At 44.0% G+C, this 16,208-nt stretch overlaps 1 protein-coding gene across 7 annotated transcripts in view; it reads right to left on the reverse strand.

Moving 5' to 3' along the window:
• NSD3 (nuclear receptor binding SET domain protein 3) overlaps window positions 100-16,208 on the reverse strand; it is a 37,684-nt gene continuing 21,575 nt past the window's right edge. For 4 of the 7 annotated variants that reach the window (XM_021374754.1, XM_021374752.1, XM_021374753.1 and 1 more), the window contains exons 11-24: window positions 16,065-16,193; window positions 15,460-15,586; window positions 14,871-15,068; window positions 14,141-14,311; window positions 11,916-12,065; window positions 9,495-9,651; window positions 8,715-8,917; window positions 8,150-8,262; window positions 7,419-7,688; window positions 6,862-6,978; window positions 6,492-6,633; window positions 6,185-6,291; window positions 5,687-5,891; window positions 100-5,228 (exon numbers count right to left, since the gene is read on the reverse strand). In XM_021374754.1, the coding sequence (XP_021230429.1) occupies window positions 4,987-5,228; window positions 5,687-5,891; window positions 6,185-6,291; window positions 6,492-6,633; window positions 6,862-6,978; window positions 7,419-7,688; window positions 8,150-8,262; window positions 8,715-8,917; window positions 9,495-9,651; window positions 11,916-12,065; window positions 14,141-14,311; window positions 14,871-15,068; window positions 15,460-15,586; window positions 16,065-16,193 (2,331 nt within the window). In that variant the 3' untranslated portion in view covers window positions 100-4,986. Of the gene's footprint in view, window positions 5,229-5,686; window positions 5,892-6,184; window positions 6,292-6,491; window positions 6,634-6,861; window positions 6,979-7,418; window positions 7,689-8,149; window positions 8,263-8,714; window positions 8,918-9,494; window positions 9,652-11,915; window positions 12,066-14,140; window positions 14,312-14,870; window positions 15,069-15,459; window positions 15,587-16,064; window positions 16,194-16,208 lie in introns of those variants that run through there. The other 3 variants (XM_021374756.1, XM_021374757.1, XR_002432382.1) reach the window with 3 other exon arrangements.

Genomic DNA, 16,208 nt, shown 5'->3' on the forward strand with positions numbered 1-16,208 from the left:
CCGCCGCATGGCGCCCGCCACGTGGCCCCGCCCCGGGCGGGTGCGCGGCGCCGCGAGTTCGATTCCCGGCCCCGGAAGAAAGGGGGGAGGCGGCCGCCGTTGGAACATTCAGAACGATTTATTGAAGTCAACCTCAAGCAAAAGTTCAAATCGGTGGAATGTCATTAAAAACCTTTCCAAATGAATCCTCACGGAAGCAAAAACACATCTGAATTCCAAAGTATTTGTAAAATAAAAAAAGGCAACATCTCAGTAAATATAATGTACAAAAATTATATGTTCCTACCATCACACACATTCAGTAAGAAGCTAAATATTACAGGCAAGGCTAAGTACGCTAGAACCGGTTGACAATAAGCTACCTATGTACAGGGTAACCGAGCTTTACAGGCTTCACACTATGCAAGAGAACGTAGGCCGAACGACAAAACCCCCGAAATATTGTATTTCTCAAAGCCTATGCGGCAACACCAAGTCATAGCACAGCAACGCCCCGGGGGAACGCCGCCCCGAGCTCCGGGCCAGCTTCCCCGCTCTAGAGTGACTTCGGTGACTATTGATGCTTTGCAAGTCAAGACTCGAGTGATTTCGTTAAAAGAACATTTCACAGGATCTACAGAGTCGGGTACGGGTCAACGAAGTCTACGGGAAATAACGACGCGAACAGAGGTCATCGTGACAGCGGAGCACGGGGCAGCCCCGCGGGTCCCCCCACTCTGTGCCAAAGGAGGAGTGACACCAAACGGGGACGCAGCAGCGAGCACGGGGCCCTCGCTCGGACAAGGGAGCAAGAGCTCGCAGCCGGCGCGGAGTCACGCACGCTGCTCGCCCTTTGGTTTTCACATTAATTACCTGTGCACAGGAGGTTAATTCCCATTCGTTCCCATTAATCTCCTGTGCAAAGCTCAGATCTCCGCTCCGTTCTCCCCTCTCCAGCGGTGAGAGCCCCTCACCGGGGCACAAGGACCCGAGTCCGCTGCTCGGGAACACAATATGATAGGAAACAGCTTTTTTTTTAATTTTTTTTTTTTTTTTCCTCCTTAGAACAACATTGTGAACACATCCAAAGGACAGGAGTGTATCCGAAGTGCAAACGTTTTTGCTACACAAAGGAAACGCGGGGGGGAAAGCTGAGACCGAACGCAAACGGGCATCGCCGCTCAGGGGGCACCAGGGGCCACAGGAGCAGAGCGAACTGCAGGGAACTGAACACATCTTCAATGCCAAATACAAAACAAGGGATGTATAAATAAAAAAAAAAAAAAAAGCTGGATAAGGAATGCAGAGCTTCAAGTACATTAAACCCTGAATTCAATGAGGCAGAGGTTTCATGTTAAAGTGACTACTTCGTACCAGCGCTGGACGTCCCCCTCCCGCCCTCCTCCCCACCCACCCCCATAGTTCTGTAAAGTCTCAATATATACAGATTCTATGCTCATTGTTAATTACATCTAGTAATTGTGTCTTTCTCGTTCTATCCTGAAACAAAGATAACAAGGTTTTAGAAGGAAGGCCAAAATTCTACATTCCAGCCCCATTACTCCATTGTAAGAAATTCTCTTAAGACCATGGTGGTGACCAGAGAAGGCAATTTGCCCCCGAATCGTCTTCACAACATCCTTCCTGAGCTGCAAATGCCTTTGATCCTTACAGTCCATCGATAAGACAAGTCTGCCGAATCTGAAAGCTCCGATAACTAATGCTTGTGCCACCTGTGCAGGAAGCTGCAGCCATTCCCTCTGCACCATTTGGCCGTGGTCTGCAGAACGCCCGCACTGCGCAGGGGTGCAGACTGCAGAGCACAAACTCCAGTAAACAGCAAAGTCCTGCTAACTTTGCGGAGCAGCTCGGGTGCCGCACGCTGCAGAGAGCACGGGCTGCAGGTCAGGGCTCAGGCGTGCACCCGAAGCACAGCGCTACCTCCAGAAATTAAGACAAAAGTAAGGGAAAAGCACGATGGCACGTTCCAGCCAAGGAACAGAAGGTTCCACTCCTCAGTGAAATCAGCAGCAGCTCTGGGGATTTCTTCCAGGCCTTGGCATACGTGGCCAAGCTGCCCAGTACTGCTCCCCCCACTCTGGAGACCACACAGATGGAATCCAGCAGCCAATGCCAGCTCATCAGAACACAGCTGTCACATCTTTCTCCCCATACAAAGGAATCGCGTTCTCCTTCTATTCCATTTACCAGGATGTGGTTGAAAAGGTGTATTTCAAAGCTCTGTATCTGGCATACAGAACAAACTCAGCACAATTATCAAGCTATTTTGAAGTAGGTACTTTCTTACATCAACCTTTACGATTTTAGAAAGATTCACCTTCTCTTCAGTAGTGTGACATCCAGTTCTGACTTTTGTTCATGAACTGCACAAGCTTATAAACCAATCTCCTGCTTTCCCTTTTGAGTCCAAGCCCAGCTGCTGGCTATCATTATTACTTTTTTTTTTTTTAGTGGAAAAAAAAGGAGCACCTGTAAGAAATTCAAGAAGAAAGTTAACCAGGAATCAAGTGGCATGGCACAGGAGTAGCAGCAGGCCCCAATTCACAGCATTTTAGAAGTTTTTAAAGCCTTCTGCAAACCTTCACGTTCTGTGCTGTCCAGCATAGCAGTACGTCACAGCAATAGGTGGCAATTGATGCCCACCAGCCGTGGTCTGCTCGCTGCCATTTCCAACAGTCGTGAAGGCTTCTGGCACCAGCACACCTCGGCACGACCCACGGACACAGAGTGAGACCAGCACGGAGGTGCGCTCACCCTACACCACGCTTGTCATCATCGGAATGCTCTGACTTCCCAAGAGAAAATCATCTCAGCACTACCAAGACTAATAAATAAAATAAAGTAAACACATCAGGCCTCACAGACACTGCAGCAGCAGCTGCGTTTGGAATTTCTGAAGAGGTGAAACACCCCCCGGTAAGAGCTTAAAAAGAGACATTTATCACACAAAACGTTAAGAAAAATAAAATTCTTTCTGTAAATATTTTCGTAAAAAACATTTCAAGCAAGATTAGTGTTTCAGACATTCACTGTAGCATGGACCACAAGAAGTGCTTTATCTTTCCCACTAGCCCTCTGTACCATAGGCTGACCCCAGAGCTGTGCCCCCACAACGCCCGCAGGCCTGGGGAAAAGCACAGCCTGCTCCAGCAGCTGCACTGACAGGTCAGCTGCCTGGCACCCTGACTGCTTCCAGGGACTGTAGTGTATTCTGTGACTTCACAATTGCACACACCTTTCTTCCCCCCTTCCATGAATTTGAGAATGAGACGGATTCCAGCCAGAAGCAAGGCAAGCTCCAAAATCCCACGTGTGCTTTCCCAGCCTGTTTGCTCAGGCTGAGAAGTCACCACGTTCCTGCAGGTTTACGTTGGCAGTTTTCCAGAAACAGGGTTCTCGAGGATTAATTCAAAGGCTCCATTTAGCCAGATGCCAGCAACACTTCATTCCTTCCATCCAGGGCTACCTCCAAGAGCCATCAGCAAAAAGCTGGCATGCAGTTGGCCAGCGCCAGCACGCAGCCAGAAGCACGGTGACTGCGGCGCTTGGAAAGCTTGCAGGCCAGGGGAGGAGATTCAAAGACCAACTTCAGCCTGGGGAAACTAATCCCCCTAAGCTCCTTGCTTGAGGATTGCAGGATAGGATAGGTTTGCAAAAGAAAATCTGGAGCAGGAGCCTACCTAAGCCACTTCAGGAGCCTCCCCGAAGCAGCCTGTCCCTCTGCAGATTAACAGAGGAAATACAAAACACAAACACCCCACCAGGCTGAGGGTGGCTGCTGTGAATCCCATTACCTAGCACCGCACACATTCTGTTATGGAAGAAGTGCTGGAGGGGACTAACTTACTTTTCTTAGCTCCATTAACAGTGAACATTAAAGTCAGAGAATCTCTTCCACTAAGAACATAAATATTCAAATCAAAAGAAACGTAAAGATGGGTTGGATTCCCTAAGCACTCAAATTTCCTCTGAAGCTAATGGGAGTCTGAGAAGAAAGCAATAAAGATTCACAATAACATAACTGCCATAAAACGAGTGCAGACTTGGCAGATGACAAACACACACAGAACAATCCTCCACCAAAAGAAGTCAGAGGCAGTGCTCCCAGGGGCAGGATGCTGACCTCAGTTCTGTGTGCTGCAGTGTGACCAAGGCCAGGAGCTCTCCCAACTAGGAGCATTTTCCTAATGAGGCAGAGCAAAGAAATGACCATTGTGCAATTGAGCTCCTTCTGAACGTCCACCAGTCTGCAAACACCACCAGTAACAGCTCTCGAGCAAGGAACTGCTTCCTTCCATCTTAACATGTTAGCACTTGCGTTACGAGCACTTCCGAAGAGCCGTACACATTATTTCTCACAGGAAAAGCTTTACAGCAATATTCACAAGTTCACATGATAGACAACCTGCCTTCTCAAAATGCCTTTAAAAATAAGTACTGGAATGGAGGCATTTCAGTCACCTGGTCTGAAACCCACATTTGTCTTTACGATACCTGAATGTTACACAGAGCGGGGAGGGTTTATTCTTTTTGTAAACTAGACGTAGAAGTTATGTTGGCTTCGCTGTTTTTAAAGACACGCTGACTGATCAAAACCAGATCTTCAACATCCTTTAAAAATTAAATAAATAAATATGTTGCTATGCTTTGTTTTTCTACACTTGAACATCTTTAAACAGAATATTCTTTTCACTGTCAAAAGGTCTACTGTTTTCTTTAGAAGGCCGAGACGTTTGTTTTCCAACTGTAAGAGCTGCTGTAGCACATTCAAGGGTAAAAGACCAAACAATAAAAAACAAACACCACTGCCTGCTTCTGCTTGGTAAGGTTAAGTGGTCCCACTCCCAGTTCACACAAGACAGCTCCGATGGTACAGACTGAATGTGTCATAGCAGTCTCTTCGAGTTCATCGCCTATTTGCCCCCTCTTCTTCCCTCTCTTTTTTTTTTTTTTTGTTGTTGTTGTTTGTTTGTTTTTAAACAAAATTCACTCCTTTGCTTCTTCTACAGGATTCTGAGGTTCCAATTTGCATTTTATCTTGTTCCAGTACTCGGGTGCCACAGGAGATTTGGGGTCGTGTGTGGAGCAGCAGAGACGGCCATCCAGCGCCGATGCCACCAGGGCTCCTTTCTCGTGATCCTTACAGAACGAGTGAGGGCAGAACTCACAGAATGAAACTGCAGGATTGCTACAGATGTCACACTGATGCCACGGACATTCCCACTTTCCTGAAGACAGAAGGGGAAGGGAGAAGAGAGAGACAGGAGGCTGAGCTTCAATGAGAAAAGAAAGAAAAATCCTGAAAACTCGAATCAAAGTTGCTCTCGGTGTTAAGACACCGTTACTCCTTTCTCCAGCAAGTAAACTATTTTGAGGAAAGCTTCTATGCTTCTAATGACAAAAAGGCACGTAACACGTGACCTATCACATGACTTGTGCGTGGTGACCTTGGCATATCGAGATGATGGTTGTATTTTAACTAAAAGAAAAGTTAAGTTGGTCCAAGGAACAGAAGCATCAAGTTAAAGAACATTACAGTGCTGCTTCTCCCCGTTACAGGGGACACCGATAGATTTCTAAAGACAGGTGGTACTGCAAAAACAACCATGCCACACTTCATGTAACGGGATGCTACAAACACTGTGTTACTGCAGGAAGGAAAAGGAAGCGACAGGAATGCTCTTACCAAAAGGTGGTTGAGTCAGGTTAAGGCATAGGAGGTGGTATGCTTTGGGACAGTCCTTTTTGTCACACATGACTAGCTCTCCCCCATCTCCGCACTGAAAACAGTTGTCTTCGTGCATCTGCTTCTGTTCTGTTTTTATTTTCCGTTTCTTCTGCTTTAATTTTGCATTCTTCACCTTCTCTTCGTTTGCTGTTGCAAATGCTGTCTAGCAATCACACAGATAACAGCAGTCACTTTATAAATCCCTCACATAAAAATGAAATTTAATCAACCTCGGTTATTTACATGAATTATGCTTACGTTACATTTGCTCAAAAAAGCTTTTAAGCTATGAAAGTCAGGAATGCACATCCACGTGAATTTGAAGAAACCAACCAGTAAATTAACTTTAACCTGGACACAGCAGTACCACAGTTCATAAGCAAAATCTCTGGAGACTTTCAAGGGAGGAAAATAGATCTCTGGACTCGGGACAAGCTCCCATTTTCACCCACATACCTTTGGACGCACTCCTAGGAAACCACTGCAGTTTTCTGCTCCACAATGGCACTCGGTCCTACCATTCCCAAGGCAATCCAGATTATAATTAAATGTTAACTCCATTCCTAGAATTCAAAGAAGAACAATTCATCCACACTGACACTGAGGAGAACAGGCTTGCAGCAATAACATTTCTACCTCAACAAATGACCAAGTTCTGATAAATGGACTTGGGTTAAGCACGCTCAACGAAGACAACTGGGTAAGTCAGGAACTTTGAGTTTTAACAGCAGTGCATACACACAAACTAGTGCTATCTTCTTACCTGCAGGAATATCACAAAGAGCAAACAGCCCAACTCTGATGTCACCATTCACTGTCCACTTCTGCGTTTCACAGTTTGGATTACAACTATGGTTCATAAAGCGAGAATAATTCCCCTTCGGGCCAGCATCTATGATCCGATCCTTCAAATGAAAAGGTAGAGAGACAGCACAGACCCTATTTAGTACTCACAACTAAAAAGTTTCCTGCTGACAAGTAACTACTCAAGGCTAAGAAGGGGAAAAACATGCTAAGTTAAAATTAGTAAGAACAGGGAAGTTTTCCTAAGTCAGTCCCACAGAAAAGGGCTTACAGCATTGAAATCGTTTCAACCATAAACAGCTCACATTGACTGAAACCATAGTATTTACCTTTGTAACTGTTAACATATAAAAATTGGTTACGCTGTTTTCATGGGCACGTTTAATTCGCAATCTGCACTCTTCTTCATCGATTAGCTCACCAACATATTCATTCACAAATTCACCCTGAAAAGTAAAAGAGAAAAGGAATAAAACCACGCGTAAGGTGACTTATTGTGCCAAATTCCTGAGACCTCATCATCCTCACTGGTGGCATTTACAGAGAGAAACCATCTTTCAGGCTACTTCTCCAGACTGATCTCTCCCTTTTGCCCAGTAGTCAGTGGGCAGTCACCTCACCCCCTCCACCTACGGGATCTCAATTCACGGGCACCTGGAAGGAACTTGTGCTCTGTGAGTAAATATCAAGGTTATGACAATTCTGTCAACAGTTGAAGAGGTTTCACCATCAATGCTGCACCTACGCAAGTGATGTGTCTTACACAAAACATTTCACCTGGGAGCAGTGAAACTTTTGTGTGTGTTTCCTTAGGGTATACACAGTTCAGTGTTCTCACATAAAACCATACTGATGGCTACCAAGCTTTTGCTCACTGTAATCCTACCTTTTTAATGTTCCTTTTTGTCCTGAGACCCCATCCACGTCGATCAGTTTTGATGATTTCAGCATCAGGGTAGAGCCTTTTGGTGAAGCACTGGTTCTGACATCGCTCTCCCGCTGGGCACACCTGGGGGTGGCACTCATATTGGAGCATCCTGTTCAGACACTCTGACTCCAGCCCACAGGGGTTCTCATCAGATGGCTTGCAGTTACAGCGTGGGATTTCTGACAGGTCAGCTACCTGAATCTGAACCTTCCCTATTACCTTGTTGGACTGTGGAACAAAGGACAAAAAGAGTAAAAGCTGAGGACAATGCACAAAGACTCTGAACAACTTTATCAAGTACAGGATTTCTTTACACTAAAATTAAAAACTTCAACTTCATACGAAAAATACCAAGCCCTACACATCCAAAACTGCTGCCAAGAGTTAGACTCTACAGCTCTTAAGTAGGCTGAGCAGTCGAAAAAGTTATAATAGCCAGCATGTAACTAAGAGGGATGAGAGCAGCTTGCAAGCAGCAAAATCCTACCCTAGGTAGAGCTGATCTTCAACTGTTAACTTGCACCAATACTCTGCTAAAAGAATGTTTCTGGTACCGTAAGAGAACAAATGATTCTCGAAAAGAACAGCAAAATGATTCATGTGAATCTCCTTAAGCTGAAATTGGTGCAAACATGCAATGAGCTTACTCATAAACAGGAAAAAAAAGGAAAAGAAAGAAGCCAACTCACTTTAATGTGTTTATATGGTGGAGGTTTCCTTGAATTCCTTTCAATTTCTAATGCTTCTTTACTTTCTCTTTGTGCTTTCAGCTCCTGGAAGCGCTTTGCTGCTTCTTCAAGTGCTGTTCAAGGGAGGGAGTTCAAAATAGGAAGCAATTAACACCAGCTGCTGTTAATCAAACATACAATTTTTTAAAGCTAGGAATAGAACTACATAAACAAAAAAAATCCAGAAAGTTAAAAATCAGTTATTGCAGTACATCATGAATTTATCTTTATCAGACACTTTTCAGTAGAAACTGAGATACTGAACAATGATCCCATGCAGCTGAGCCCAAGCACCATCTTAACATTTTCCAGTCTGTGGAAGAAGTGAACCTGCCCACAACAATACACAACGAGCAGGCACTTAAAATGCTTTTTATCTGCAGTCAAGGGATCTACATAATGTTTGCAGTTTTATGTGAACACAGAACACTAGTCACATAATACTCCCATGCAGGTTAAGTGGTGATGGAGACACAAACACGTGGAATTTTTGTCATAAACCACTATAAACTTTGTTTGATTTTACCTTTCTTGAAGGTCTTGTTAATACTAGTTTGCCCCTCAGCAAAGCTTTTATCTCCTTCAACATAAGGGAAAACTCTGCCCTGGTGTACCCAATAGTAGTCATGTGAACCAAAGAAAAATACTGGGAAGTCCCCGATATCATGTTTGAGGCCCTGTATGTTGAGAGGCACAGACCTGGGATTGCAGATCTCTGCTGGCCACCACCTGGAAGCACAAAGAAAGGAAGGGTGTAAGTTCTGGGAAGCAGAGCCTGAGCCTCCGAGCTTGCTTAACTCAATGAAGAAATAAAAGCCACTTTTCCTTTCCCAAGGAGATGAACTCCTCCCTTCCAGAATCAAGGCTCCTCCTGGCAACACTTGCCAAGTACCACCCAAAACATCAGAAGCCCTTTGTTCTCAAAGTTCTCACTACGAATTTTGGAAAAGTCTTGTGACAACCTAAGAATGGATTCTTAAGATCACCCACAAATGCTTTTACTCTTGCAGGTGACAGAGAGCAAACACAAGCTAAGACATCACGGCTCTGCAAGGCAGCCCCTGGTTTTCCACACTGCTGTCACATTCTACAGAGCCAATGCACGTGAAACCAAGTATCCTTCAGTGCCTGGAAGAAGCAGGAGAACTCAATTTAAAGGGCAACACTGATGTCTGAAATGAAATAAATGGATTATTACATTTCAAGTTCTTGTTTAGCGAGACTGAGCTATTTTGAGTTATCCCCCTGCAACCGCGCAGGACATGAACAACAAAACAAGAAGGAAATAACAAAATGGTAAACGTGCCTGTAATTTCCAAGCTTGACCCAAACAATCTGCTTGTAACGTAGCTTCTTGCCAGCTTTACAGTCATTGCAATTCCAACATCCTTCAGGCATGTCTATGTTGAGACACTCGGGGTGAAAGGAAGCTGGGCAGGATTCACAGCACAACAGTTTTCCACCTTTAAACAAAGAAACCCTGCCTGGTTTATAGAAGTAAGGATTTGCCTCCTCTTGTGCACAGCAATCGATACCAATTTCTAGACACACATTCTACACCTTTGCTTGTCCCACAGCAAAAAGATGCCAAAAGAAAGGGATCGAGTCAAACTTACAATGCTGGATTAAAAAAAAAAAGACTGCAGTGCACTTCTCCTACGTGCAAGCTGGGGCTCTTAATTGCATCAGCCATACACTGAAAAGCAAATGTCTTTTCATGGTGAGCAAAGCGGGCAGTAGGAGCACACTCAAGAAGGAAGCACTGCACACAGAGGCAGTGCTTTAATTTCTTTGGTGATGGCCAACACTTCAATAGCGACAAACAACCGAATTCTAAGAAATGCTTTTTAAATCAACATTGTTATGACTGAATCCCTTAGCAATCAGTTAGTATGCACTAAAAAAAAAACCCAAACCCACAGCCTATAGGTCGATCAATGCTTTTCTGTAGTAATGGCATCACAGAAAGAGTTCTGATGATCAATCTGTTTGCTTCAGAAAAAGGAAAAATTATGGAATTGAATTCACATTTCTCGTACCCAGAATGCAGTGACACCACAGAAGTTGTCCTCAACCCCAAAGTTCCTTCTGTGTACAAAGGAAATCTCAGTGCAGCACGGCTAACAGCACCTGGCCAAGTTCCCATTTATTTGGGCAAATGTTTTGGCAGATGCATTACATGTGCAGAGCCACAGCACTTCTCTAAGCCATCCTCAGCAACCAGAGCAGCTCACACAATAAGAGTCAGTAAAACACACATACTGTAGGATTTTCTGTAAGTATATATACACATATGTATATACATGTATGTGTATATACATGCATTTAAAGAACAGAAAAAAAAATCATGAAGTGTTTGGGTCCCAGGGAGCAAAAACCTGGGAGATGTTTAAGATCATTCGAAGTCATTTTCCATCACAGCATGGAAAAGAAGTGTGAGTGGTGACTTCCAAGCATTTACCAGAAAATCTTGTCCACCTATAGACTTTCAAATATGTCGTTACATTAATTGATCACCGAATGTTGCAAGAAGCATTCCTTAAACAAATAAATCACACCATCAATCCTGTATTTCCTCTGCTACAGACAGCAAATTCCAACCCCGTGGATTTCCCAGAGTCCCCCAAACGCATGGTAAAACTGCAACTTTTAGAGTAATTTTTGCAAATATTATTTCAGAGGAAATACAGACCCAGTGTAAATTACCAAAGCATTATCCAACACGGTAAAATGCCAGGAGATGCAAAAATCAAGCAAAAATCAAACAAATCTTTCAGTGCTAAGCAAGAAATAAAATTGCTCTCAGGATGCATTAGTAAGGTATTGCTCAGGCTAAGCAGAGGGCTCAAAATAATTTTTGTTTTCAGGACTTACAGAAAGCTACTGAAAGCCATCAGTCTAGCAACACTGATAATAAACTAACTTTAGAATGGTTAATTGGGCACCATTTCTGCGGGGAATAAAATATAACATCTGAGTATTTTATAGAGACAACGCGTATCTCCCCACAAGGAATTCTGAGATGCTCAGCACTACCCATGCCAGCATGAAATGAGCTCTCTCTCCTGGAAATCAATCCTCAGTCCTGCAGTTTTCTCCATGGGACAGAAGTGCATCTGCTCCAGGTGCTGCCCCTCCTGCCCGGCACAGCAGCAGTCCCAGGAGCAGCACAGCCCAAGGACTGTGACACACACACACCCAGCACAACCTCACCACCTTCCCTCTGCATCTCCTCCAGAATGGCAACAGCAGCCACTGACGTTCCACCTGAAAAACCCTCCATTTTCTTGGGCTTGGCTTAGCCTGCCTACAAGATCTGAAACAGGCTTCCCCTCTTCTTCTGTACATAAAACCAATTTAAGAAGCTGTTGGTCTTGACATCATCGAGGTAAGCACTGAATTGCAACGGTACCAAGCTCTATTTGCCCCTTCTTCCTATTGCTGCGTAAACAGCTTCCTGATGGTGGAGTAACCCAGGCCAGATACAAAACGATTTAGGCTCTTTCAAGGAGAATTTAGTGACAGCAATTATTTTAAGCCCCTTTATAATAATAATAAAAAAAAATTGCCAACCACATGAACACACGCTCACAATAATCAATGAGTGAAATTTACTGAAAAGCAGTAAGTGATGCTTGACAAGCAGACACATCTCGTTTGATTTAAAGATAGAGAAATAATAGAAAAAGCAAAAGTAAATTAAAGAGAAAGAAACTATTTTGGTTACCTTTCTCACATTTCTTTTTGGAAGCTGACGAAGGAGGAGGAATCATAGGTAATTTCATCAACTCAGCACGATTTGATTCATTCAGTAGGTAGTGGGATTTATAGGCATATGAACTGAACAGGGGGTCTGAATGATCCTGCACTACCAGCCCTATACGAAACAAACAGAAAGACATGAGTTGCAATGAAACTACCCATGATTCCGTAAAGGAGAAAATAAAATAAAGCAAATGAACACCTACAATGCATATACGTGTGAATGGAAAAAGATAAAATGAAGAAAAAGAAAAGTCTGACAAAGTTCCTTTCCTAAGAAAGAGGCTGTTATGTCAGAGAGACTAAATTCAATTGTAACTGGAAAAACCTACGGTGAATAAGCTTTTCCTAAGTGGAATTTCAATGGTGCTTTTACACTTGTGCATTTATGGGAAAGCACAGGAAAAGCAACCCATTTTAATCCTGTGCAAACCACCCCCCCAAATGAGCAAAGGCAAGGTGATGTGAAGAGCTGGGTGATGATGGCCACTGCTTCAAAGGCAATACCAGCAGCTGGGGCTACAGACTGGAAGAACAGAAACCCTCCACGTGGCCCCACACTGCAGAACTCACCATCCCACTTGCTGGAAATCCAAGATCTTACCTATGCAAGTGTTCTGCCTTTATAATTGCTTTAGGATAAAAAAGTAACAGGAGGGCTCAGTGATCCTGCAAGCAGCAGAGGAGAAAGAATGGATGGAAATTCTGCCCTACATCCTCTAGGTAAGAACTGCACTAACTCGGCCTCTCCACGGCTGCCAGATGAGACATCTTGGAGCAGCCAAGCACTCTGTTCTGCTAAATGCCTTCCTTTCAAATGATGCCTGTATGCTTTTTTCTGTCTTTCTTCACTAAGAAGAGTTTACCCACGCTGCTCCAAGTCAGGCAGCACAGGTCGGAAAGCCAGAGCTACAGATCAGAAGCATTTGGCCAATAACTCTGTGAACAGCGTTACAGCTGAGACCCAAAGAAGCAAGGAAGACAAGCCACCAAGATAGCCACCAACTCATTCCCCTGAGAGAGGGGCACAGAGCTGAGTGCTGAAAAGAAGCTTTGGAATTGCAGTACCTAGAAAAGTGGTGAGAGCAGAATGGTGTCTGCCTGCCTGCAAAGCACGTCCTCAGAAGAAATCCTACACCAAGGATGACCTACACGCATGCAGTTACATGAACTATGAAGTGCTTTAATGAGGGATATTTCAGGAAGGTGAATAAGAAGTCTTAAATGTTTAACTATCTCATGAGTAAGTTCTAATGATTGGGTGTTGCATTTTCCCACTTCACTAATGTTTTGCCTCTCAGCACAAAGCATCTCCTTCTAACACCAACTAGAACTCATTAGGTGACTGTTCTCACACACAGATGTCCCGGGATTTCTGGATTGCTCAGCTCCCTGCTTCCTTCTGAGCAGCTGCTCAGTTCTTCTCCACTGATACTGTCCTTGCCTTACATCCCTATGCTGACCACATATCACTGGACAGGCCTCAATCCAACCCAGCCAAAGAGATTGCTAAAGTAGCCTCGCACAATCTATCACCGGAGAAAACAAGGTTTTTGCATGGCATGAGTAACTGGTGTGCTGAAACTTCTCAGCTTGCTATTTGGAACAAGTGAAGTGATTGGAGAGCCATGAAAGTAAAAAATGGAGAGAAAAAAAAAGGAAAAAAATGGACACATGGAAAATCCTAGCATGGAACTTGTTTACATGGTATTGTAAATGTAATGTTGCAAACCTTTCAAAGTCCTCAAACATGACGGTGGTTTGAATTTAAAATGATTTCTTTCTAGCTCATGAATAAGTCCTAACTCCTAGCCTTAAACATTTTAATTGTTTTAAGTTTGTGAGTGGTGAAAGAATCCCATTCTGCTTAACAGACAGCGAATAATAACACAATGTTCATTCTCAGCTTGCAATGGCTGGAACTGGGGGCTCAGCATCCATTCTGTCCTACTGGCAACAGAAGCATGCCTCCTGAGTTCCTAGAGCTGTTTCTGAATACTGAACGTGAAGGACCAAAATAGCATGTAGAAGCTTAACATGAACTGCTGACTACACCAAAAAATCACAGGAAGCATTAAAATCCCTCGCAGTCCTAAGAGATGTTTCTCTCACATCATTTTTATCATTAAACTGCACAAGTGACAACAGAAGAACTATAAAACAGAGGGAGGAAAAAACAGTTGTGCTCACCTCTTGCACAAACGAAACAAAAGCCTACATTTACAGCTGATGAGGAGTGATTCCTTTTGGAATGGTTACTACAGATGAGAATGTGGGATGACACAAATAAGCTTCCTGCAGCAATACAGCCATCTCCTGAGTGATAGGCAATGGGACATCTGAAACATCTCACCATGCGACCTGTTCAATATAAATGCAGAAAAACGCACCATGTCACCCCGGAGTCAAGATATGGTACAAGATACCACAGACAGACGCAAGACTGAGTTTTATTCCACTCGGAGTGCTAGATTACAGACATTTACATCTCTGAAAAAGTTTCACAAAAGTTAGCTCTCACTTCAAGACTCTGTTGGGAAAAAACACATGGTTTAAACATTCTAGAGTCTGCTCTTTTGCTTAATTGTTTTAGTTCATTTCTGAAAGGTTTCTTTTTTTCCCTGAATTGTTCTAATGGTCACTCCCAACTGTCTTTAGAAAAAAAAATCAACTCCTCAGCCTTATACTGCTAACCCTTGGCTTACATTAAGCTCGGCAACAAAAGACAACTTCAGCATCGCAGATCCAGGTATACTCAGGCCAGCAGTCTCAGGCTGCTAGCTGCTTTCCCACCCACAACAGATTTAACAGCTTCATTAAGAAGGAAACCCTTGTTCCTCGCTGCATTACTGACAGTCAGACTCATTGCGGCGATGCATCTGACGTTCCTCCTGCTGCTCAGAGTCAGCTCTGCTCTCACCTTTGCTCGCTTTATGGATGTCCTTGTCCACCGAGCAGGCAGAACAGCAATGCTGCGGGCACCGAAATCCTCGCGACTCAAACAGAGCTGTGGCAAACTTGCGAACGCAGGCCTCGTGGTAGAACTTCCCGCACGCGCTGACAGAGCAGCGCTTCACGTCTTTGCCAGGAAGTTTGCAAGAAAAGCACGTGTGTTCTCCTTGTAAAAGAAGGAATAAGGAAGCCCACGTGTCACTGTCAGTACTCTGGGATGCAGATGCCGTTAAAAAAAACACATCCTGAGATGAACAGAGCTTCACTGCTCTGCCCAGCGTAGCTGTTTGTCAGTTGCTATAATTCACAGTAACTACTGAATTACTGTTAACCTGAAGTGCTTTAGCTGAGAGTTCTCTTAACAATTTTTTACCCTTTCTCTTACCAGATGCTTGCTACGCAGAAAGTGAAAATCTGGCCTCAGAGGTTAAAAAAGTAATAGAATAGAGCAAATCGAAAGATGTTAGGTTTTGCAAGTAAACCTTAAGCTTGTTCTGATCGTACTGTGGCAGAGCAGGAAATCCCTGCCCATTTCTCAGCCATGGGAACACACTCACCATTCTTACACTCTGTGCAGAAGAACTTCTCCTCCGGCATCGCCTTTAGGCCCAGACACTCCATATGAAAGGTGCTGCAGCACTCGCCCTCACAGGACACCAGCGACTCGCCAGAGCTTTCACAGATCTTAAAGAAGCAGACAGAGAACAGAGGGTACATAACACACTTAAACACAAGTGACTGTGAGATGTTAAAAGCAAACAGGAACAGGCTGACATCTCCTCGGAGTTACAAGAAGTCAGGAGAATTGCCTTACATCCCACAGCACACTTGACAAAATCTGTGGGCTGAAAACAATCCCAGAATTTACGGCAGCCTTCTCTTGTAACAGTGCGAGTCTCTCCAAAATGGAAGGAGAGGAAAGGTTCTACAAGATCCGTCTGGAGTCCTAGTTCTCTCACACCTAGAAAGAGGAGCTTCTCCTCAGTATTCCTAATTCATAAGCTCTCCTAGGAACTATTTCCAGATTATAGTCCTAAAAGCCTTGTTATATTAAGAAATGGTTAAAGCAAACTAGTACGATTTGCTAAGTCTATCACCTCAAACTAACAGGAAGAGCCAAGCACATCTTTGGAGTTCACCTTTTAACAGAGCCATCGTTTACCTGACAAACAGTGTCTTTTTTATTTGTTCCAGTTCCTCTCCTGGATAAGCTGGAGTCTACTGACTGCACATCAGAAGCATCAGCATCGACAGCAGCTGAGGGGCTGTCCGAACGCTTTCCAAAACTACCCTACAAAGAGGGAAA

The sequence above is a fragment of the Numida meleagris genome, chromosome 21 (genome assembly GCF_002078875.1).
Source record: "Numida meleagris isolate 19003 breed g44 Domestic line chromosome 21, NumMel1.0, whole genome shotgun sequence".
NCBI classification, from domain to species: domain Eukaryota; kingdom Metazoa; phylum Chordata; class Aves; order Galliformes; family Numididae; genus Numida; species Numida meleagris.